Below are 25,823 nucleotides of genomic sequence, written 5' to 3' on the forward strand. Positions count from 1 at the left end.
TGTTTTTGATGTGCTGAACTCGAATCTGAAGTCAGAAAATTTTTATTGGCCTCCATTTTTGAAATATTACCGTTAGAAAATGCCGAAAAACGTCATTCTGGCTGTTTTCGAGGTAATGTTTTTATGTGGCGTAATTCATTATGAAAAAAATTATAACTTATGAGAACTGGTTTTATTCTTCCAAAAAATGTTCTCTCTTTTACTGCCCGAGATATTAAAATTTTAAATACCGGTCTTTGACTCAGAAACATCACTGGCCAATCAAATTAAACTTTTTTTGCCACAAGAACCAAAATATACTTTTCTAGAAGTTTTTGGGTTGATGAACTCGAATCCGCAATCAGAAAAATTCTATTGGTCTCCGTTCTTGAAATATTACAGTTATAAAATGCAAAAAAAAAGGTTTTTTTATAACGGTAATATTTCAAGAACGGAAGCTAACAGAGTTTTTTTGATTGCGGATTCGAGTTTAACGACCCAAAAACCTCTAGAAAAGTATATCTTGGTTCTTGTGGCAAAAAAAAGTTCAATTTTGTTGACCAGTGTTATCAATCTTTGCTAAGTCAAGTAAATATTCGAAGTTTCATTATGTAAATCAATAATTCCATGTAAATCATTGTTACTTTTGTCATTCATAAATTGGGTGAACTACTTCTGGTTTCAATAAAAGTATACATATACATATAGGTGCAAATGACTTTTTGTCATAACCTCGTTCTTAATATGCATATCAGTACTTTTATTGGTAATACCTATTTGAAGTTAAATAAAATTATGTTTGTTTTGTACAGATATTATTATTAGACATTGGAGTGAACGGATTTTGTCTTCAAAAAATCCATTCAATATGTTGATGAATGAAAACGACGTTATGGTAAGAAAGAACTTGCTATTTATGAATGCGCTTTTTCAACCATAGAGTTGTTCAGTGACAAGAAGACAAGGCTTGGACATAAACGCTATCATCAATTAGAATTATTGTTTTCATTTATGCATGACTATATACATAGGAATAAATTCGATATGATAGAAGAAGTTGGCTTTCAAGACTATCCGAAAATTCTATCAACGTGAAAATCTACGATCATGAACATAATGATAAAAAAAAAAACAAAAAATTGCGAAATTTGAGATAGTTGGCTAGAGATCAAAGTAGCTGGAAGAGGTTATAGAATGCTGCTTATGGAGTTGTGCCACTCAAAAGTTAATTATGCATTTGTTCTATACTAAACTGCACTATTTTTATATTCATGCAATCGATCCCTTTACGCCATTGAATTGTCAGCGAAATTATCCTAAATGACAAGAGTTTCCAGAAAAATATCTTTTACTTTTTGTTCTTAACAATTTTTTTGCGCTTACGATAAATTACCGGAAAGTTATCAAAATGGCTTCATTGCAAAAAAAAAATGTTATTGTTATTGTAAAGCTTTGACCTCTTTGGTCAAGTTGATAAATTATTTTATTCGTTTTATTTAAAAATCTTATCATTTTGTTTTTCACTAAAAAAAGATAGGTTTTAAAGATTAGATTACAGTCTTGTCATCAAAAATCTTATAAAGGTACAAGGAAAAGAATTAAGAAATTTGAAAGTGTGTCACATTTAAAATATCTTGAACGCTGACGTATATACAAGCATAATATAAATCGCTGCAATCACCCTCTTACATAATTTTCCACACAGATATATAAAAACTTCTAATAGTTCTCTTGAACGTCTTTAGTTATTGTCTACAAAATGTCGGTTTGTGTGGTACAGCAACATCTTCAAAAAAAAAAAAAGTAGACCAGATTCTTATTTTATCGTCCTTACAGTAACTTTTTTTTGTTATGAAAAATCAATGCGTGACCTTTCTCTCCCACTACATATCTTTGTTTTCGTGTGTAAATACAAATTTAATGTACCCTAACTTCAAACCGGATGAATCGATTTTCTTCAAATGATGTTGATGTTTTGAACTTTTTTCATCTTAATTTAAGGGAAGTTTTGCAAAGTGTAACTTATAAGAAAGCACAATAGTTCAATGTATCTAGGTCATCTGTTTTGACATTAATAGACAACAAAAAAAAATAAAGTTTTAAGAAAACGTCGCAATTTTACAAAATGATAATCGTAAAAATCCTTTATACGTTATGTAAACACTGGCGTCATTTAAAAAAAAAACCTAGGATTTTGCATCAGAGTCATGGTATTCTTCGTGGAGTTATGAAACGATTTTGTGTTTAATTTTTTAAGGGAGTTATTTTTAAAGAATTTAAAATGAAAACATGAATATAGTTTTCACATTCCTTTATAGAAAGCACAAAGTTACGAATTTTCATTAAAGAAACAAAAGCAAAAATCAATCAAGACATTCAAATCTGGAATTTAGTAGGCACAATTTCTTTGTAGGCCAGTTTTGATTTGTTTTCGTAAAATTTGGTACAAAGGATGTTTTTTTTCAATAAGACTCTTACGATTGATTTAAAAACGTGTATTATGGCAAATAAGGTCCTACTTAAAAAAAAAAATGTTTTCTTGACCGTTGTTAAGGGTACCTGCAATAGAACCGTTTTCTTGCCAAATGGGGCAAAAGTCTAAAAAGTTGGCATTTAATCAAATCAAGAAGTTGAGCTTTGTTTTTTATAACATCATTACTCGCTCAATAATGCTTAATCCGCGGTTTTTATAGTCAACTTCAACTTTTAGTTTCAAAAAAATATTAACAATAAAAATAAAACAAAAACTGCTACAAAGGGGCGGTTGGAATGGCTAGCACAGTCTCTATAGCTGAAAACTCAATTGAAAGCCTTGCGTGCGATGTCAAAAACAAAGAAAGACTACAAACAATAGTAAACGGGAACCTTAAATGGAAAAAATGCAATATTATCACCTGTACTTATTTCTTAAACAGTTACCATTGCATTTGTAATCAAATTCGGAACGAATTTTCAACTGGGTTATCTTTGAACATGTTGCAAAAAATACCTTCAGCTCTATCTGAGATACGAGTTTATTGCAATGGTAAACAATGTTTAAAGAGGTTCGAGAAAGTAAGGAATTTTGATTACTGTTTTGCTTTTGTCCCAACTTTATAAATCTCCAATTTTACTCAAACCTTAGACAAATCTTTTCTATAAATGTAAGGGATTTTTAAAAAAATTTGGTTGAATGTCGACTAAATTTTTTTTAAGTCTTTGACAAATATAAACAAAAAATAATAACCGGACTTCGAAAGTTAGTTCTTAATGAAATTGCTCATTTTCAAACTATCCCTACTGTAAATTAAAGAAAAGTAGCATTCACAATTTTCTCAACCAAATTTGCATAAATTCTATTTCAAGTTCACATAAAAAACAAAAACACTATCGTTACAAATAATCGTAATTTAATTAAAATTAATTCCAAAAATAATAATAATTATTAAAAGTAATACATATTCCTTTTTGCAACATTATGTTAATTTGGTTAAAGTTGGTAAATAATTAATTACACACAGTAATCAACCTACTACATTTACAAGGCTACTCATTTTTTAATTATTCAAAATATGTACTCATCAATGATTCAATTCTAGGCCATACCATTCTAATATTATTATCGATTGGAATTCGATGCACTTCAATGAACTTTTTTTTTTAAAACTCTTTTTCAAATTTCAATAAGCCACATAAATTCGAGTATATTTTTTAAGATAAACAAAAAATACTTAATTATTGAATTCCACAGTATTTTTTTTCATATTCACACCACAAACATAAATTAATGTACATGAACTTGAACAAAAATTCCGATTACATTAAAATGGAAAAATTCTTTGAAGCAAAATTTAAAAAACGAAAACACGAACGAACTGTTTCACATCGAACAAATCCCACAAAACTGAACTGAACTGAAACCACATTTGACCGGAAGCATGGAGTTCACTTACTATACAGAAAAGAGAAACAACATGTTTTCATCTATTTTTAACCTACAAAAGTTCGTTGTTGTTGTTTGCCAACCCTTTTTTTCTGTTCATAGCCTTCACTTTCGACCGTTTCGAGCAAGGAAGAGCATATGGTAGAAAGCTAGAGCCAGCCCCTGACCAAGAACTTTATCCTGCCTTTGCATCGACATCAACATCGACACAGTTGTTGTTATAGTATTGTGGTAGGCTAATTAATTAATAATGTTTGATTTGGGAAGCATTGAAAGACAAACGGCTGCATAACATTGAAAAGAAAAACAAAACATTTTCAAGGACAATTCCGTCTGTTTCGTTTAATATAATGATTCACATCGGAGCAGAGCATTAAAAACATCAGTCATTGATATACTCACGTTAGCCCCGGCCACGGCCCGGCATATTAACGAAATGCGTATATTTATTACCAAAAGATGACAACAAATTACAACTCACAACAACAACCCTTATAACATACAATTGGGCAATGGGGATGTGAATGAGAATGTGGGAAGTTCAGGAAAAACTTGCATGTCGAGTAGTAGTTTCTTGCGCAACGTGGGATGTTATATACAACAGTGAAACACACACAGCTGATTATCTCATTTGCTAGGCTAATTGAAGTTTAAGTAGAGAATTCTGAGAGAATGGCGATGGCGAGGCCATCATCAAGTCAAGTTGGAAAACTTTTTGGGAGCACGCATTAGTAGCAGGTTATCACATGAAAATCTCCACACTTTGGTATCGATTGGTGAAATTTCTTTTCAACAATCCTGAACTGAAATGTGAAAAAAATATTATATATTTGCCATTGAATATGAAAATGAATTCCAAAAAGAGATATTGGGTCACACACAGCCAAGGTAATGACTCTTTTCTTTTTTAGTGGTTTTTAGGTTTGGCCAAGGCGTGGCTGCACAAAATAGTTTGATAGATAGACTAATGACGTAACGGAGCGGAGCAGGAGTAGGAGCTTTCTGAAGGTCGAAACGAGGCGAGGTCCTAACTCAGATGACTTATGTACTATGTGTAAGGAAAATAATTAAAAATGGACATTTAATCTACAAAATTGTTTAAATCAATGAACCTGTTGTATTTGTGATTCTATTCATGTTAAATAAATACAAATCTGTACTATGTATAGAGAAATGTAAATACAAATATTATTTTCCTATCCAAACGTTAAGTGAACGGAGGAGGAGATATTATTATGGACCCAAGTTTCTTCGTTCTGGTTGGAGGAATGAATTTCTCAAAAGGATAATAATAAAAGAGATTGCGTGGTGCTTTATTTGTGGAGAGATTATGACATCGTTGTTATGATATCGTTCTGAAAACAAGATTGAGTAAGCAGAAAAATATGTGAATTATTTTATTTGTTTTATTTTAAGACATAGAAAGAAACCATTCACTTTTCAAAACCTTATATGTTCTCAAAAGAAAAAGTTTTTTTTATCAAATCACGTAAGCAAGGAAATATGTTCAAGTAGAAGTATGAGCGTTTTTACTGTTTGGAATCAAATAAATACCAGTATTAAAATTTGTATTCATTGCTACTAAAACGCACGTTTATGAAGAAAGCTCTATAGAAAACAACAGTTTTCTTAGATTCCGGCACAATCAGCAGTTGGATATTGAAAGGACAACGAGTTCTAAGCGAGTTCAGTTGCCAATAAAATTAAAAATTCTGATAAACATAAAATCAAAAAAATAAACTTTTCATTGGAATTCGAAAAGGAAAATGTGGAACTTTGACTAGACTTTAATTTCGAAGATTATGAACTTTTAAATCCGATCACCTTCAAATCTTCGTTTTATCAAAACTAGACTGCCGGAGAGATATTTCAACCGGGATATAAAGGTTCTTGCAGCCAAAAACTCATTTTTAATGTAAAATATAGCAGTGTTTCATTGGTACTCAGTATTTTACTGAGTTGACATTTAATGCTGTAAACAACACACGATTACTTTTATTTATTATTAATAATCTGTTTTTGTTGAAGGGTAAAAAATGTATGAGTTTAGAAAAAAAATTCTTTTATGATATATTTGATAACAATTCCTTAAAGGTTTTTAAATTTAAATTTTTCTTTACGTTCACCAAAGTCGAATTCGAGTAGTTGAAGAGTTCGAATTAAGTTCTCGGCTTTGTTGATGTGGAAGTTAAAAACCACGCAGTTATTAATCCTGCAAAAAGTGTTTAGTTCCAAAGTTAGTTTCAGTGTTCGATTTTTTCCTTTTCTATAATTTTGTTTTTGGCAAAATTCCCATTGCATCCACGCAATTTGTACAAGATAATATATACATTTAAGAAATTTTAGAAGTTTATCGTTTTAAAATCTACGACAACGAGATAGGATGATATAATTGTAATGCTTTTGAAACTTATTTTTTATTTCCAATTTTATGTTACATAAATCAAGAAAAATCGAATTTTTGTTAATTAGAACTTAACGGTTTATTGGCAAATCCTAATCGTTTTGTAGATTATCACTACTTGTGTTTATAAGAAGAACAACAACAACCCCCATTTGGTGTCGGCTTCTCTATCATATTTGTTAATTTTGTTTTTCTTTTGCATTTTGTTGACATTGAATGTTGTGGCAGTGAATTGCATATTCTATCAAGAACATTGCCAAGAACAAGGAAGCGTTGGTTGTATTGTTTTACTATTCATGGCTTTTTGTAAATTCATGCTGGTGCAATTAATCTTTCGATTTTAAATTATAAAGCATGTTGTTTACAAAAAAATCTTTATATTCCAAGCTTGTTGAATTAATTTTCGATTGAGAACTCCTATTGAATTTCAGTAGGACAGAATGGTAACTGAGAATAATTGCAATTTGCTTTTTTTTAATGATTAGCTAATGGGCGTTTTTGACAGTTTAAAACTTATTGATATAAATTAAATATCAAATTAGCACCAACTGCCAACAGTTTGTTTATCCATTCAGCTACAAAAAAATGAGCCTCTTCAATGCGATAATCCATCGACTCGAATATACGTTTTGAATTTGGTATCTTTTACCGAAAATAGCAAATAACAATATACAATACAGAGAAAAGCGCTTTCTGATGTTCCGTTATTCGGTTGCTTTTTTATAATCCAAGTGCTCGATATTTTTGGACTATCGATCCATAACTAAAGAAGGGAAATAATTGATTTGCGAAAAAGCTATCCGTTAGGAATTAGATATTCTATACGACAGAAGCTCTAAGCTCATATTGTACAATTTTTTTTTTTTTCGTTTCACTGCTTATTCAGATCAGAGGGTAAATTCTCGTTCTGTGAAGCTGTGAAGTGATAAAAATAATATCATTTCAGTTTTCACAGCGTTTCTTCATTTTATCACTTCACAGACAACCCTAAGGCGATTCTTAAATTCAATGTGATAAATCCTTGAAAAAGTTTGTACTAAAAAAAGTACTAAATATAAACAGGTTTTCAACAAGAAACATTTTGAAAAAAAAAAAAAAATAAAAAAACTGAGTTTTGTGCAAAAGTAAACAATGACTTCTAGTATTTTTTAATTTCAAATTAAGGTAAGAGACATTTTTATTCCATCTTGTCATTTAATAACACAAATGTTTTTGGTTATTAATTTTGTATCTACATTTAAATCTGAACATTTATATTTTCGTTACCATTCTTAGCCTTAAACTTATAACAACATCAATGCTTCGATATATCGGTATTTATTTTACGTCGTTTGCATCCCTATTTTCACCAATAGAAAAGTCGTAAAAATAACTTTGGTAGGTTTCATCTTTTCATTGAATTGAACAAACTACGATTTCCTAAGATACGTATGGGAATAACAGGCTGTTTGGCATTTTAATATATTTGACAGTTCGGGAGAAGGGTATTTAAGATACAAGGTGTTCGAGTCACCCTCTCAGACGAAAACTTTGGATTCACGAGATGTTTGTAAGCTGACAAATCTTTGAAAAATCATTTTTTCAAATTTTCCAAATGGTAAAATGACTTGTTTGCTGTGTTACGTTTTCTATTGTCCGGAAAAAAGAAGATCTGTGTGATCTAGAATTAGAATTTCGTGACATGAAAATGAAATTTATAGTCATCTCATAACTGTGAAACGTAAATGAAAATTTTTGTTGGTAGACGAGTTCGGAATTTGATACCATATTGAACATTTAAACACGGTTTCAATCGTACTTAACAAATAGACGCAGTATACAATCTTCAAAAATACAAAATCTGATGACATGAGAGTAAATAAAGAAGTCCCACAATGATCCCTTTTTGAGACATTACACTATAATATTTTTGAAATGAGTATTGTTATTCGATGTGCGAAATTGAGATTTTTTCTCTGATGACTCGTTAGTTTATGTATATTTTCCGACAGCGATATTCAGTTAATGTGTGTTTTCAATCACCTATCGGACAGGCTATCTGAGATACCCGTATATCTTTTTGAACGAAACAGATATCTTTTATCCATAGCTTGACAAAGCAACTAAAAAAAATGTATTATAGTGAAAATAGAAAATTGTTTTATTTGAGAAAATTATATTTCTTTTTTCTAACAATAGTCAACTATGGTTGTTATGTCAAAAAATATTGTTGATGTGTCATTGTTTAAAATTTTTGGGGTTTTTACAAATCATTTAACGATTTATTGTTAGATATTGTTAAACTGTCAAACCACCAGCTAAAATTTTTTTGAGAATATTTTTATTTCCATTATTATAACAAAAAATCATGTTTTTTATTCAAAACAAATTCTCTTTCATCAAAAAATACAAAACTCTTTTTTTTTAATTTTATTTTTTTTTCGCTTATTTCAAAAAGAAAAAAATCTTTGAGTTTGTTTTGTAAACAAAACATACACTTTTGACACATCAACAATCTCATCAGGGTTCAACTCACATCATGGAGGTGAGTTGGAAATAGTTACGATTTGTAACTATTTGACACTTCAAAACGAGTTACAAATCGTAACTATTTTGTAGTTAAGGAACGACAAAAGTTAACGATAGTTAACAATAATTGTCTAAACGTCTAAATGTTCAAATTTGAATGTTTACATTCAGTTAAGTAAAACCAAATAAACGCATTGAATTTAAATTTCATGAGAGATGAGTAATAGTTTTTCTATAATACACCACAGTGACCGACAAAATATTTAGTAACAGGAATGACAATTTCAGTGAGATTGACTTAAATTCAATTTTAACATTAATTGTTATCATTTTTAGTACTAAAGAGTCAATATAAGACAGACGCATTTTTCTTTATTTATAAAATCATGGATTGGGAAACAAATGATAGACGAGTTGATAAAATTTAAATTTTAGAGTTTATTCTTACGTAAAGCTTAGCTATTACTGTGGATATCATGTAATAAGACCATTTCAGATCATTTATAACTACATTAGTTTTGTATAGTTTTAAATTCATTTATTGGATTTCAAAACTTTTGGCACTCATAGTCTTTTCTTTTTTTTATGCTTCAGAATATCATTTTATAAAAACGCTGGAATTGCCGAATTCCTCAGAAAAAAAAGGATTTAAATCTACGTCATCTCTTTGGTGACAAGGAGGAGCCAGAATTGCGTAACTATTATCAACAACGCATATAAAAGCAATTACTACATCTCGATTCGTCAGATTGTCAGTTAACTTGAACGTCATTAGCAGGCCCTAAGGTAATAACAGTTAAATCAAATAGAAAAAATAAGAACTCCAGGTAATCTATTTACCGAATTTTTTGTCATTGCTTATTGATGTCAATAAATAACATTGACAAAAACGAGGATACCTTACACGTTTACTGCAATATTACATAAAAATTACAAAAAAAAACATTCAAATGGGTCAACCATCTGGACACTATCCAAATATTACCAATTCTCTAAAATTAAATTTAAAAAAATTTAAAAATACCTCATCCCTTAACAAAAATAAATAGGTACTCTTGAAAAAAATGCTTCCATATTTACCATGTTTATGAGGAAACATATTCATTTTGAATGATGTTGATGATGACGTCCTCCGGAAGAAAAAAGGTTTTTGTGTACCCAGGCTTTGTGTCGTCGTCGGCGCCCGTTAATGGTAATCAGAAATAAAAAAAAAATAAATAAAACAAAAACAACAACAAAAATAGGTACAATAAAAACGGAGATAACACGCTTTTATTTTCTCAACAGAAGCTCAAAAACGTTGTCGTCGTCGTCGATGATTATAATATATCAATAAATCCATCAGCACCTCTCAATCCTATTGACGATGATGTCCCATATCAACTGCACTATCTACATTTCGCACAGAAAAAACACCAAAAACGTTGGTGGAGGAGGCCCCACAGATCTCACGTATATAATTTGGAATTAAATTATATTACACATCAATTATAATTGCCTTTTTTTTTGGTATTCTAACAAAAATATGAACAGAAAACAACAAAGTTCTTCAAACGAGCGAGTAGCAAAAATGAATAATAAAAAAAACCAACCACTTGGCAGAAAATTGGGGAGCACACAAAAATGCGTGTTCGTCGACACCGAGCCCCAGCAAAACTTTGACATTATAGTCAAACTATCTTTGTCCACAATCCCTACATCATCATCATCATCATTCAGATTCACCCAACAACCACCCTCTGTCGACTTGTAGACGCCGCGCAAAGCAAAAACCAAAACCAAAAGCAAAGCAAGGCAAGTCGACTATTACGAGTAACGAATACGAATACGAGTAGAACCAGAGTCAGCTGTTTGATGACAGTCACATGACAGCTTCGATCGATAAAATTTTGCTCACGGGTTCATGAAAATTTCTTAACAAATTGTAATTTCGGGACTCAGAGTCTCAAAATGTTGTAGATTTTTTATCATTCAACATTCCAATCAGATTGTTTACCTTTTGGTAAAATATCCTTGAAGAGAAAACAGGGATTTTAGGGAATATTAATTGGACCTAACGTCACTTTTTTCTATGAGCTAAATTGCAGTCGATTGTGATTTTGCAAGGGAAACTATAGAGTGACAATTTATTTAATTTTGAGACATCTACAAGGAAGACCATAATAATTCCAAGGACAAAACAATCAAGAGAAAAAAATTATCAAAAAATGTTTAAATAAAATTTTTGAACTACAGCGCGACGATGGCTATGGAATAGAAAAAAAAAGCAACCTTTCTTCGTTTTTTCTTTTTTGGCAAAGTTCGTGTCTCGACGAATATAATAAAAAAATATAATTTCACTTGAAGGAACGACGAAGAAACGCACGCAGTTAATACATTTTTTTATTTGCATCTTATTTTCTTTTTGTTTCACAAAAACACTTACGGTTTTTTTAAGTTTTCAGTTTGAATTTGATGTTTTTTTTTCGAGTTAATTTCCAACGTTAATTATTTGTGCAGAGGAAACGAAGGAAAATTACTTTTTTAGAGAATTTTTGTAACTTTTTTTCTGCTCAAAATCAATCACCATACAGCCTTCTTCCAACACAAAAAAAATCTTTTTTTTTTTTTCTGAGAAAATTCACGTGATAATGAGTCTGCGCACTCTGCTGCCAAATAGAAGAAATAGTTTTTTCTTACATTACGTTTTTGACAGTTATATTTGATGTATACATAAAGTTTGAGAGGTTTAGGTGGTTTTTTGGTTTGTGTATTGGATGGTTTACGTTATGTTATGTTATTACTTTGTGGAAAAGTATACTGCTGAGAAAAAAATTAGTGTCGATTTTTAATTATAAGCCCTGTTCCTTTCGGAGGTGGCAAAGTTCTACTAGTAGTTTACTAGCGATTTCCAATGGAACGCACTTTTAACGAATGCAATACAAATCGTATCTACTCGGTAAGAGGAGCATGAGTAGATGATAGTACTAGATTACGAAATATCTACTATTAGTAGACTACCTCCAATGGAACAGAGGCTTTGTCTTTTTCCTTTCTATCATAACTGTTTATTAAAAATGTACAATAAAAAACCAACCAATCAAATCAAATCAATTCTGAGGAAAACAAATGCATACATGCATAATACATAAACACATGCATGTACAAGCATATACATATACGCCACTTTTCTTCAAAATTGAAATGTCAAAAGTTTTTTTTGTTGTTTTTTTTCTTCGACACTGACGTTTGGCTTAAAAGCCCAATGGTTTTGCTTTTTCACAAGCCTCAAAAAAACTAATTGCATCTAAGTAAGTTTGTTTAGTCCAACAACAATTTAGACCCAAGTGATAAGTTATGGTGTTTTCGTTTGGTAAAAAAATCAATTTATTTTTTGATCTAAATTTGTCAAAAAAACAATTTTTAATCTGTTCAACTACAATTAAGTAGTCACAACAACAGTTTTTTGACAGATTTAGATCAAAAAATAAATTGATTTTTTTACCAAACGAAAACACCATTACTAAAACACAAGAAATCTCGGGGCCTAAATTTTTGTACATGGAAGAATCTGTGCTAGGCATTAAAATTTCGTTATGTTATCGATTAATTGTATAGAAGCTTTAATAATATCGATGAATTGCATGAAAACCCGAAGTTGGGGGGAAAGTTTAGATGTGCGGTTCAGAGTGCATGTTCCATATGCTTAACGAAAGTTAACGAATTGCGCATATGCACAATATAGCTATCCCATAAGAGTTGTGTCTTGTGTGTGTTCGACAACTCACTCATGCCATTTTGACTTAAGCCCATATGCGATATAAGCCTTTTTTTTATTATCCCACTTGATCAGAGATCAGAAATAACAGTAAACCTTTATTTTCAATTGGTTTCTCTCTGAGAATTACCACATTACTTTAAATAGTTTCGGTTAAGGTTTGAGATTTATTTTAAAAAATCAAAAATAAAGGTTATCGGTTGAGATTTATTTTTTATTTCTTAAAATATCTCTCAATGGTTGAGATTTTTACCAAAAAATAAATGGAAAAGGTCAACCTTTAACCGTTTGCGCTGAAAATAAATCAAACATGGTCAATTCATAGGAAAATGTCGAATAGGTCAAGAATGTCTTTATTTTGCAAAAATAAATATAAAGAGCATGTTTTTTCGCCCGCCCAACTTCAAACGGCTATATCTCTAATTTTGATAAAATGAAAAAAAAAATTGTTTTGATGCCAAAAGGTAGCGGGGACTCTAACCTAAATTTATGTACAACTCCTATCCCTGTAGGTGCACGCATTCTCAAACAGGGAGAACTTAAAGTTAAACAAAAAGTTAAGCCTGATTCTGAAAAAATAGGCATGATGTGGCGGTTTAATAGGAAGATGATTTTTTAAAAATCTGACAATGTGCAAAGCGTAGGCCCATGACACAAGCTATCATTTGGCATAACTCCCAAAAATTGCTCTCAAGCGGTTTAGCTTTCAGGAGCGTTCAAAGATTCGGGGATCTTGCGAAAAAAAATTTTACCCCAACTTTCAAACGCGATTTTCTCGAAATTTTGAAAAAAATCCAAAAACCCGATTATACCAGTATCTGGTAGCTGACAATATAAGCTTTCATATGGCACCACTCCCATGTCTCTAGGAAAAGAATTGATACATTTGCAGATGAGATTTATTTTTTTCTCTCAGCGATAAATCTCAGTGGTTGACCGAAACATAAAAAAATACAAAATGAAGGTTTCTCTCAGACCTTGACCGAAATTTTTCTTTTTTAAAAATAAAGGTTATTTTATGACCTTTATTGAAAATGGCGACAAATAAGAGTTATTAAGGAACCTTTCAAAAGGTTGAGATTTATTTCTGATCTCTGCTTGTGATGACGATATCAATCATCGCGTAAGCGTAGGGTGGATGAAGTGGCGGGAAAATTCTGCCATCTTCTGTGATCGAAAAATGCCATCTAAGCTGAAAGGAAGACTACACCGCAGTTGTGCGTCCAGTGCCCATGTTCTGTAACTTTTATCACTGGCGATAAAATATTTGAATGACTTGAAAATCCATTTTATCTCATCGAAATAAAAGAAATTTCGTTCAAAATCCTAATTTCTTAATTCAAAAACTCCGAATTTGAAAGAAATTTTGCTTTATATATGGGAGAAAATGGATTTTAGAGACGTTGAAAAACGCTTATCGCCAGTGATAAAGTTACAGTACCGGGGCCCAGCACTCACATACGGTTCACAATGTTGGACAATGTACAAAAAGTATGAGAGTAAGTTAACGGCAGCTGAGATGAAGATGCTTACGAAAACCTACGAAAAGATGTCCTAGCGTGAACAACTATTCGCCCGGAAATTACAATAGGGGAATAGTGAAATTAAATTTTTCGGGGTGGAATATTGTTCAGGTGAAACTCACGATAGGGCTGAATAAAATTAATTGTTATAGCCTGGTACGCAGATCGAGCTTAATTTTAGCTCCCATACAAATTATCTATAATTTGTATGGGATACATTTTAGCTCTCAAGCCTGGTACGCTGCTCGCGCTAAATTTTAGCCGAGATAAAATTAAAATAAAGTTATCGATAATTTGTATGGGATCCATTTTAGTTCAAATAAATTTTTTCGATAATTTGTATGGGAGCTAAAATTTAGCTCGATCTGCGTACCAGGCTTATATGACAAACCCTACATTTGCTAAGGCTTACAATATAAACGGCTGCCTACATATAAAGGTTAATGTATGAAAAAAGTCACAATTTGATATGTTTTCAGTCCAACTACTGTTAAAATAAAATGCACGACTGGGGTCGCACGTACTTGCTCTTGCAGTTTAAAGCACTTTTATGTTTGTCTACTTGTAGATTTTATAAGCTGGTTCAAAATTTAAAAAAAAATTGATATTGGGGAAGAGCCGACATTTAGGGCATGAAAAAAAAAATTTTTTTTTTTATTTGACTTTTTTGAGAAAAAATAAAAATGCAGTTTTATTTCCACTGCTTTAAATATTACGTATACAAAGTTTAATCAAAATCGTTAGAGCCGTTTTCGAGAAATTCGCAATATCGTATTTTTTTGTATGGGAGGTATACGTTCTAAACGAGATATAAAAAAACAAAAAAAAACCAACTTTCAGAATTCCATAAAAATCATCTGTACCAAGTTTGAAGAAAATCCGTCCACCCGTTTAGGCTGTGGAAATGTGTACAGATGGACGCACAGACGCACAGACGTACAGACGCACGGACGGAATTGCGAGACCCACTTTTTTGGAATTCTCCATAATCGTAATGTTGGTTTTGATTAAAACCTCAAATTTTTTTTTCGACACGAAACCAATACTTGCCCTATAGAGCAAGTAAAAAGTCTGGAAGTACAGTTCTTTAAAATTTGTAATATTTTTTGGTTTGAAAAGAAGATGCATAATTGGAGTTATATCAATTGTAGAGGACACAATTATACAACTATTTCTTACAAAAAGTAATTTTTCGAAGTATTAATGAGAAAAATGTAGTTTTTTATTTGATTCCATACTAAAATAAAATGCACGACTAGGTCGCACGTACTTGCTCCTGCAATTCAAAACACTTGTATGTTATAGTTTACTTGTAGGTTTTAAGAGCTGCCTCTATATAAATTTTAAAGAAATTTTGTTGATGTTGGGGAAGAGCCGACATTAAGAGCAAAATTTTTTTAAATGAAAAAAAAAAAATTTTTATTTGATTTTTTTTGGAAAAAATAAGAATGCAATTATTGCAATCGCTTCGAATATTACGTCTGCAAAGTGAATTCAAAATCGGTAGAGCCGTTTTCGAGTTATTTGGTATACATTGAAAAATTTGTATGGGAGGTTCTAAGCGAGATATAAAAAAACAAAAAAAAAAACAACTTTCAGAATTCCATAAAAATCATCTGTATCAAATTTTAAGACAATCAATCCACCCGTTAAGCTGTGGAAATGTGTACAGATGGACGCACGGACGGAATTGCGAGACCCACTTTTTTGGAATTCTCCATCATCGTAATGTTGGTTTTGATTAAAACCTCAATTTTTTTTTCGACGCGAGCAAGTAAAAGTAAAAGAAAGGTCTTCGAGTAACAATAAATTATTTCCTAGAGTCTAGACTTTGCATCGGTTCATATTAGATTTTAAAACTTTATATGTTATGGCCATCAAGTCATGTCATTAGGTCATGTTTTTTTTGTCATTCTCCTTTTAGCTACATATGTATATCAATATATAAATAAATTTTAGCATTTCAATAACTTTCGATTAAAAAAATATGGTGTATGAGTAATTTTTATAGTATAAAATTAATTCCTCCGAAAATTCTTGGCTCCAAAACAGTGGCATCCAATTTTATTTGCATTAACTAAAGTTGTCCTATGTGCGACGAAGACAGCAATTGCACAGCTGGAAAATAAATCTTAAACAATAATGAAACAAATAAAAATTAATCGATTTTCGTTTATATAATAATAATGATTTATTTAATTCAATTTACTTAAATCATAGTAGCCAAGCCATATATTATTTAGTGTATAAGTTATCTTCACATAGTATATATGTATAGGGGATTGTTTTTGTTTTTTTTTTTTTGTTAATAACAGTGTCAAGTAATTTTTATATTATTTTAATTGCATGTCATTTTTTTCGAAATCTCCTATCGTCTTCATTTTTTTCTTTAAAAGTAATTGATTAAACTTCAAAGTTGTAAATATATAAAAATTCAATTCGAATTCTTACATTATTTTTATGTATTAATGTTCGTCGCATCGCATTTACATTATCACGTTTTATAGATAAATTCACTATAAAGCAGTTGTGGGAAAATAAAGTTTCAATTCAAATATTTTTTTGCAATTCATTTTTTTAGGAGTTAAAAGTTATAACTATGAAAATTAAGAGATAAACAGCATTTCAAACTGTATTTACAGATCGATATTAGCAATAACATTAATCAGTTAACAAATACTGAGTTCAAAATTTAATTAATTTAATTATTACTTCAACAGAGCTTTGCTAAAAACTTTAGGAAAGTACAAAAAAAAAACTAAATCAACAACAGCTAACAAATTCAATTATTCTGCTCATCCAATAGATTAAAGTTATACATAGATCCAATAACAAAAAGAAATCTTTAATTCATTTGCAATTCATTTTTTTTTTTCAGTGTAATAGTTGTTTTTTTTTTTACTTTTTTGTTTTATTTTTATAAATAAATATCACCTTGCGCTTTGCAAAACAACAATTTCGCTGGCTTTAGTTTTTATTTTAGTTTTCTGTTTTTTTTTTTTTTAATTAATTAATAGATGTCACACAAAGACGCCTCGTTTTTTGTCGCAAGCGTCGTCATCTTTCAGTATCTAACAGGGGACCAGCAGCCAGTGGTTTCGTCGCGCCGATAATAGCGTGGACGATTGTCCCGAAACACAGTGATGGCGGGAAATTGATTCTCTTGAATGAATTTAATCGTTGACCGCATCTACAAATGGAACGCAGTACAGATATTGATTAATTATTGCGGGCAAAGGTTCGGACAGATTCTTTAACTCACCTGCATAGCAAAGTGGGCAGGCTCAACATCAGGACTCGATGATAAATGCTGCAAGAGGAATTCATCGGTTTGCGCTAGCCATAGATCGACACCACGCAACGGGTCATAGTTGAATGGGCCAATACGCAACATGCCAATTGATGAATCATAAATATCTAAAACCTGTTAACATGGAAGAGAAATGTAGAATTTTTTGTTAGTTTCATTAATTATTTGGATTTGTACTGTATGGAATTTTTTTTTCAAGGAAGAAGAAAGTAATATTTTACCGTTTGAGCTCCCAAGAATGTTCTTGCCTCCCTCAGCTGTAGGTCTGGTCCTCGTTCGGGGAATGTAGCTGGGAAGATTTCACCGGTTTTTATATTAACGCCTATGCCATAGATAATTGGGAAATTGATGTCACCGCGAAGAATTGTGTTTAATTCACCAACGCAGGCTTGAGTTAGATCGATCTCAAGATGATGTTTGTGGAATGATTCTAAAAAGGAAAGAAAGAAAGAAAAAATAATAAATAATCCAACAATAAAATTCTAATATCTGAATTAATTTCTAACAATCTACATAATCAAATAACGAACCAAAGAACAATTTTATTGTTGCCATTCGACATGAACTGCCGAATATTGACTAATTGTGATGGACATAAAGTCACTTAATACGATTCCAATAAAGGTAATTAATTTGAAAAAAAAAAAAAAAAAAAATTACACTGTTTTACAAAATAAAAATCATGTCAATTACTTTGGAAGCGACCTAGCAGAGGTTGTAGGTATTACTGAGTACATCATATTTCGGCACTTGAAATTTTTCGTAGACCCTCAAAATTTCAAGTTATGGTCAAAAAACCGTTTTTCAATGTTTTCAGATTTCAACTATTTTTTACACATTTTTCGGTCAATTTCAGGTTTTTTTACAGTTATAAACAGAGGAGTACTTGTTCTTTTTGAAAATATTTTTTTATTATTCTCAAGCACCAAATTTGGTGTAGATTTTATGGGCTGAAACTCAAAGTACAACATTTTTTCACCGTTTTTTAGAGTTCGGAGACCTTTTTAAGCTACATTTTGTGTTTTGAAAATTTTTCTTTATAAACAGTTTTATTGTTCTATTTATGCTGAATAAAAAAAGTTTTAATTTATCAAAATAAGTTAGACATTGTGGAAGTTGTGATTTTTTTACTCGAGAAAGAAATTTCAATTTTTTGGGACAATGAAAGAAATTAAAAATTAATTTCTCTGTTCATAATAATGGTAGAAAATTTATTATGGTCTTAATTTTTAGAAAAAATTTTATTCTTTGTAACTACGTTTGATAAATTTTGATATCATTTTTGGTTGCTTAGATATAAATTTTAAATACTGTTCATTTTTTCTTGCCCAAAAAAAAAGTGCCAATACTTTTGACCGGACCTACCTATCTTTATGTATTTTGACGTGCTAAATCTGAGGTCAGTTTTGCCCAAACACCCTCAAAATTTTGATAAAATTTCAAAAAATCATGAAAATTGGGTTTTTTTTGCAATAAATTGAAATTTCTTTCTCGAGTAAAAACACCATAACTTCCACAATTTCCAACTGATTTTAATGAATAAAAGCTTTTTTGATTCAGTATAAATAGAACAATAAAACAAATAAACAATAAAAATTTCAAGTGCCGAAATATGATGTACTCAGTAATACCTACAATCTCTGCTAGGTCACTTCCAAAGTAATTGGCATGATTCTTATTTTTTAACACAGTGTTATTATTATTTAGATTTAATGGAAATCTTGTCAGATTAATATTAATGTAAGATGTATTTTTCTTGGCATGGAGTGGAACCTTTTTATCGGATAAAAAGAACAGCTCCTGACAGGTTTTACGTCGGAAACATATTGCAAAGTTTCATATTGATGTAAGAACAGAATAATATTCCTTTTAGCTTTTAGGTGGGTCTTCCATAAGGATAATGATCCAAAGCATACTGCAGCCGCTTTAAAAAACATTTTTAACTCTAATTAAATTGATATTATGTTTTTCCAGGTACAGCCACCGACCTTATACCCACTAAGAATTTGTATAGCTATGTCACAAATCGTATTCGAAAAGAAAAATTTAGAAATCAAGATAATTTCTGGAAAAGAATTCAGAAAACATGGGGAGCAGAAATTTGTCTACGGTTTTTTTTTTGGGATTTTACCTCGTAGGTGTCAAGCTTTTATTTTGCGAAATCGTGCACATAGTGTGAGTGAGAAATATATACACTCAAAATCATTTATTAGTTGCGATCATTTTTCAAAGAAAGTTATTAATTTCATGTATTTTTTTTTAGTGATTTTGAGGTTACTTTTATTATATGGTGAGCTTAGCAAAATGTTTTTGACAAAAATTCAATTTTGGAAAATGAATCTTTGGAAATCCAACGCCACTTTCAAGTCTTTACTAACCTTAAAAATATGACCGCCACTAATTAAGTACGTCTTTGTACCAAACTGTTGAGGAAAAAAATGATTTAAGATCAAAGACAATCCGAAAGTCTAATTTTTTTATTTATCCCTACAGTACTCCGGACCAAACAATTTTCTAAAAAAAAAAAAAAAATAAAACGAAAAGCTTATCTTCAATGGGGAACTGAACATATAGCTCGGTACATTGCTTTTATTTAAATGAAAGGGTGTAAGCTTGTTTAAAAATTGAGGTTCGGAATTATGTAGGAATATGAATACATTTTTATAAAATTCTAACTCATAAAATAAACTCTTTTTTTATATATCTCTCTTTTTTTTTTATATATCTCGTTTTGAACCTCCCAAATTTCTAACTTGTTAAGCTCAACTGCTTTTAATCAAACTTTGTTAAGCTTAATTTTTAGTCTTTGTACATAAAAATAAAATTCTGAGTGGAGGTTTAGAAAGGTTAAAATATGGTCCGGAAATATTTTTTTTTTAGAAAAACGCTCTGCGTTTCTATAGTAATAAATAAAAGCAATCGTTTGTTGTTGTTCACAGTATATGTAATACAACAAAAACACGGCTACTATTGTTAATGGGCAATAACAATAATATTGAATAATAACAAATACCTATAGCAACCTTTTACATTTTGAAGTAAAGACTCGTCGTTTATGATATTCTACATTTCAGAATAGGAAACCCAATACATCAGTGCACATTGCACATAAAGATACAAAATCTTAATTAAATATGTATGTACGTACGCATTATACTAAAGAAGACATCCTCTCCATATCCTTGTGGATCTCTGTATCCTCCAATTAATTGAAGTTCAATTCGTCCTTCCGGATAGCCCAAAGCCAATTCTTGGACACGAGTTACCATTGCAGTAACTGCCTCATCGACACCCGTTCCATCAAAATGTGCCAAAGCAACTGCACCCGATCCTTAAAATAAATAAAGAAAAATAAGGATATTGAAAGATTCTTGGTATAAAAGATATAAAATTCATATCTAAGGAAAACTCTTTGACAAACTCAGTATCTTAAACTTCTTTGCTTACCGGAATGTCTTACAACAACAATTATACAAGTAGTTGCATCATCAGCTCCAATTATGTTAACATTCTTGTCATGAGGTGCCACCGCAGCCATTTCTCTTTGCCCAACATACAAAAGACCACAAGGACCGATTGGTTTTGTAGGTATCGACAAAAGCTGTGATGCATAATCTCTATAAACTGGATGTTGAAGGAAGAGCGTATTCGTATCCATGGGGCAGTCATCTTGTATAACTCCGTTTAGTACTAGAACCATTTTGTTTTCGACTTTTTTCTATTTAATCTGCAAAATAATAAGAAAACTTTAATTAAATTTTGAAAATTTGAGATTATAAAGAAAGTTATCATATAATTTAAGTTTGTTGCAGGAAGAGTTGATCAATGTAATCTCGGTTTATGCAAAAATTATTATTGGCTTGATACAAGCAATTTGCCACAAGGAAACACCTAATAATCCAAAACTACAACATGATAAATGGTTACTTAAGTCCCAGCGGGAGGTCTAGTGTCGTCAAAGACCAGTGGAGAGCTTTGCACCAGTGTGTTTTTTGCCAAAACTCGAAAGGATAATCTTTATGGGTGTCGAATGTCAGAGATAAATTTAGTACAGTATGTTTAGCAAAAATCCTACAACTTACAGTTTTCTGTTATACGAATTTTCAAATAAACCTCCTCGGGAGTGTTGACTGTTCCTTGATTATAAACAATTATTGCAGCCTATGGTTCCAGAATTAGAATATTTTCTGTGCGATATGTGGTTATGAGAGAGCAAGTTTGTCAAAAAAAACTCTTGATTTTGATTTACGATGACGAACTTTTGCTTATCATTACCATTGACCAAAAACTCTAAAAATACCACGGAACAATTACTTTATGTTCCGGATGATTGGATTATTTAAGTATAATTAACGTATCAGACCGTGTTCAAATCTGGTAGTTCGGATTTTTGGCAGAGTTGTTTGTAGTTAGGTATGATCCATTAAACATCCTTAAATGGTCAAAATTCCAAAAACAGTTAAAAAATACCTGATATATTTCTTTAAACTTTAGCTTTTAAAAACGGTTTTTTTGACAAATTGCACCTATGTGGCGGGCTATTGATTTATATATGTACATAGGTCTCGTTTATGGAAGAAATTTGAACCAATTTTATCTTTTAACCGGTTAAATCGTTAGATCGTTAAAAACCACAGAAATTTAATTTTAATTTAATTTACTCTGAACTATGGAGAAACTCCTTGAAACCAGTGCGTGGCCCAATTCCTCAAGATTGAGTTTCTCTGTCTACACGAAAAAAAAGTGTAAACTACCTTGCAAACAAGGCATAAAAAAACTCACACAGAAAAATTCACTCTTGCAGAATTGGGCCCCAGTAACCAGATTTTTAATGTTAGTGTACAAAAAGTACGTTTTTGTACATCATAATGTTTTCTTTCAAAACATACTGTTTTTTTTTTTTTGTATGAATAAGGAGTAAGTTTCTTTTTGTATATCTGCGAGTCTCATGTAATTTGTCATATTCGACAAATTCGACCCTTGAAAAAAAGATCGGGTACTGTACTTGCACCCATTGTACACCGTTCCAAGATAATTAATTAGTGTTTTACATTTTGTGGCATCTACCACCATTCGTACCACACCGAACAGGTCGAGCAGCTTTTTAAAGGCAGCACAGCACCCAGCAGCATGCAGTGGGTGATGCTGATAGATAAATGTACGTTTGGGTCAAACTTTTATCCAAGTGCCATTTTATTAGGACGCAAAAATCGAATCCGTGTCTCTGTGCATTATGATTAACGCCCCTTCTGTGTGTATGTGCCTCTATGTAGTTACTTGATCGAATTCAAAGTTGGAACACACTCTTGGCCAACTATACCATCAACATCATCGATTGTATAGTTTTTTTTTTTTTTTAACGTCATTTGCCGTGTTGGTCGTAAATAATTTCATGCAGATGATTTGTATTTATACCTCGGGACACGGGAGTGGGCTTTATTAAATGTGAATTTTGAAAAAGGGACAACACAAGAAGGAACATAAAAGAACTTTAAGCCTGGGCCACGAGAACCAATATTGGTAATTTGAAAATTTCAATTTGTTTTTTTTTTTTCGGATGTGGGTGCGTGCTGGAGACACAGTTGTTATTGTTGTTTTGTTCAGAGGAAATGTATTTGGTTTGTTCAGCAGGGCAGTGGCTGGCAAAGAACTTATATAAAACGCATCCCAAAGTAGAGATGAGCAAAAAATCACGACCTGTGATTTTTAACCTGTGATTGACAAATCACAATCACTACCTGTGAACAGTCTTCAAATAACCTGTGATTACCTTAACCGTGAATTGGATATTCACTTTTTACTTTACAGTTCGCACTGAAGTGAGGCAAATTTTTTTGTTAAAAGTTAATTAAAGTGCATTTGCGGGTTCAAAACAATTCCCTTTTATACTAGAACTGTTGTAAAAAGTTATTTTTAAAAAGTCATTTTCAATGCGTTTTCGTGAATTCCGCGTAAAATAATTCACGTTTACACTTGACCTGTTGCAAAAATTTTCCAAAATCACAGGTCAAAAGTCATTTTCAATGCGTTTTCTTGAATTCCGCGTAAAATAATTCACGTTACACAAGTGCTTTAGAAATTCAAATTATAACCTGCGATTTTTCAAAACAGCTATTGCAACAGTTCTTTATTAAAAGTGAATTGGTTTGACTGGAATTCACGCAATTGCTTTGGATTTTTTTTTTGACCTGTGATTTTTCCCAAAACAACTTTTTAACAGTTCTTTATTAAACGTGAACTGGTTTGACTGGAATTCACGCATTTGCTTTCCAATTTTTTTTAACCTGTGATTTTTCCCAAAACAACTTTTGCAATAATTCTTTTGTAAACGTGAATTGTTTTGACTGGAATTCACGCAAATGTTAAGGATTTTTTTTAAACCCGTGATTTTGTTCAAAATAACTTTTGCACCAATTCTTATGGAAACGTGAATTGTTTTTATCGGAATTTACACAAGTACATTGGAAATTATAACCTGTGATTTTTCCCAAAACAACTTTTCAACAGTTCTTCTGTAAACGTGGATTGGTTTGACCGGAATTCACTTCACAAATGCTTTGGAATTATTTCTAACCTGTGATTTTTCCCAAAACAACTTTTCAACAGTTCTTGTGTAAATGTGAATTGTTTTTTACCGGAATTCACGCAAGTTCGGTAAAATTAATGTTTTGTTTACCCCTCGCAATCACGTATGGCTCCAGAAGAATCACGGTTTGCCCGCAAATATTGGCTGTGAAATCGCAGGTTGCCCTGATTAGAATAAGGGTTTTCAACGCTACTTTTCCCGTGATATAATAAATTTCTCCCGTAAAATCAAGAGTCGCTTAGACAAAATAATGTTTTCCCCAGTATAATCACGGATGGCTTTGGTAAATCGCGGATCTGTTTGCTTAAACCAGGAGTTTTCCTCGTAAAATCAGCTTCATTGTTTCAAATACACTCGTATTTGAGCTTCATTAGTACTTCCTACGTGAAAAATCGTAAAGAAATGTGTATATTGGAAAATACAAACGTTAATAATGCTACGTGTAATTTTTTTTGTTGGGATTTTCATTAAAAAAAATTTAAATCACGGTTAAAAATCACAGGTTACAATCACCGTGAATTCAAAATCACAGTCACAGGTATACCTGTGATTGAAAAATCACGACTTAGCTCATCTCTATCCCAAAGTTGTAAATTCGTAATGTCTTCATATTTAATTCGTTGGATATATATTTAAGGGCATTCGGGATTTGGTGTGAATTTATGATATAATTGCCAGATTGGGGATCTGTATATCCTGGGTTAGTACCTACCGACAGGACAAGGAGATATGCAAATGTTATTTATTGAGTGTGATTTTTTGCGGCGAGAGGCATATAATTTCTTTTTGGTTACCAGATGCAGGCTGCAAATGGATGTTTGTATAATAATCTACAGAAGCATGACGGGATAACAGATTGGGAGGTAAATAATTCATGGAAATGTGTGTATATTTTTGTATGGTTAACGCATTTGAAGCAAAAGTTCTTCAGTAGTAGTAAATATATGTCGTCAATGTCGTTGAGTTCTAGCCTTCTATATGCGAATGCTAGAAGAAATTATTTCAATTAACGGGTATTAAGCTATGCGGGTATAAGTGAAAAAATGTGAGGAATCCTTATGGACTTGCTATTGATATGAATCCGATATCTCTCACGCAAGAAATCTGTTTTCAGGTCTTAGATAAAGCAAATTTGTATAAAGCATCTTTCTAAAATAATTTCTTCGCATGGTTAATACTTTATTATGGAAATCACAGCACAGCATAGAAAGAAAGAAAAATAGATTGGTATTAGAAAAACATTTTGTTTTTGTACTTACTTTCATTTACAATTCATATCAAGCACAGAGCCCAAAGCTTGTATACTCTGCTCATGACCTACAATATTTTGCAGTTAACTTAAAAAAGAGTAGGATACCTCAAAATACATTATGATAAAGAAAAAATGTGTTTCACCGAATAATAACCAATATTTACTACTAAAGAGATAAACACAATGATTATGAGGATGACACAGAAATACAAAAAAAAAATTGTATTATTTCTTCATGATCCAAAGACCAAAGAGATTTTATATTTTCAAGATTAATGACAGGAATTTTGTTTTTACCATTTAAATATTTTCAATGACTTTTTTTGTGATAACAACAATAATATGAATTTTGTAAAGTTGTTTTTAAACTCGGATTCCAGGGCATCAGAAATTGTTTTATTTACATATGTACCTATATAGAATTTCTCAAGAATCAAGATTGCTTATTATGAGATAATGGGATTTCCCCAAGTTTTCATTTATTTTGAGTTATCAATATTGGTGCAAGGAATATTTTCCAAGTTTAAAAATGTTTACCTTTTCGTTTAACATCTGAAGATAATTAATCAATTAAGCTTTAAA

General features: G+C 31.2%; 2 protein-coding genes across 3 annotated transcripts in view; both read right to left on the minus strand.

Moving 5' to 3' along the window:
• LOC129914708 (V-type proton ATPase subunit C) overlaps nt 1–11,438 on the minus strand; it is a 34,006-nt gene extending 22,568 nt beyond the window's left edge. Inside the window, exon 1 of one of the 2 annotated variants that reach the window (XM_055994061.1) lies at nt 11,239–11,438. Coding sequence is in view for 1 of the 2 variants with exons in the window: in XM_055994053.1 (XP_055850028.1) it covers nt 9,894–9,918 (25 nt within the window). In the remaining variant the exon portion in view is untranslated. Of the gene's footprint in view, nt 1–9,893; nt 9,934–11,238 lie in introns of those variants that run through there. The other variant, XM_055994053.1, reaches the window with a different exon arrangement.
• A 5,596-nt stretch (nt 11,439–17,034) lies between these two features.
• The window catches only part of LOC129914743 (protein N-terminal asparagine amidohydrolase), a 124,170-nt gene continuing 115,381 nt past the window's right edge, over nt 17,035–25,823 (minus strand). Inside the window, exons 3-7 of the mRNA XM_055994105.1 lie at nt 20,851–21,130; nt 20,552–20,734; nt 17,625–17,833; nt 17,356–17,517; nt 17,035–17,283 (exon numbers count right to left, since the gene is read on the minus strand). Coding sequence (XP_055850080.1) covers nt 17,158–17,283; nt 17,356–17,517; nt 17,625–17,833; nt 20,552–20,734; nt 20,851–21,103 — 933 coding nt within the window. The 5' untranslated portion in view covers nt 21,104–21,130 and the 3' untranslated portion in view covers nt 17,035–17,157. The remainder of the gene's footprint in view (nt 17,284–17,355; nt 17,518–17,624; nt 17,834–20,551; nt 20,735–20,850; nt 21,131–25,823) is intronic.

The sequence above is a fragment of the Episyrphus balteatus genome, chromosome 1 (genome assembly GCF_945859705.1).
Source record: "Episyrphus balteatus chromosome 1, idEpiBalt1.1, whole genome shotgun sequence".
NCBI classification, from domain to species: Eukaryota; Metazoa; Arthropoda; class Insecta; order Diptera; family Syrphidae; genus Episyrphus; species Episyrphus balteatus.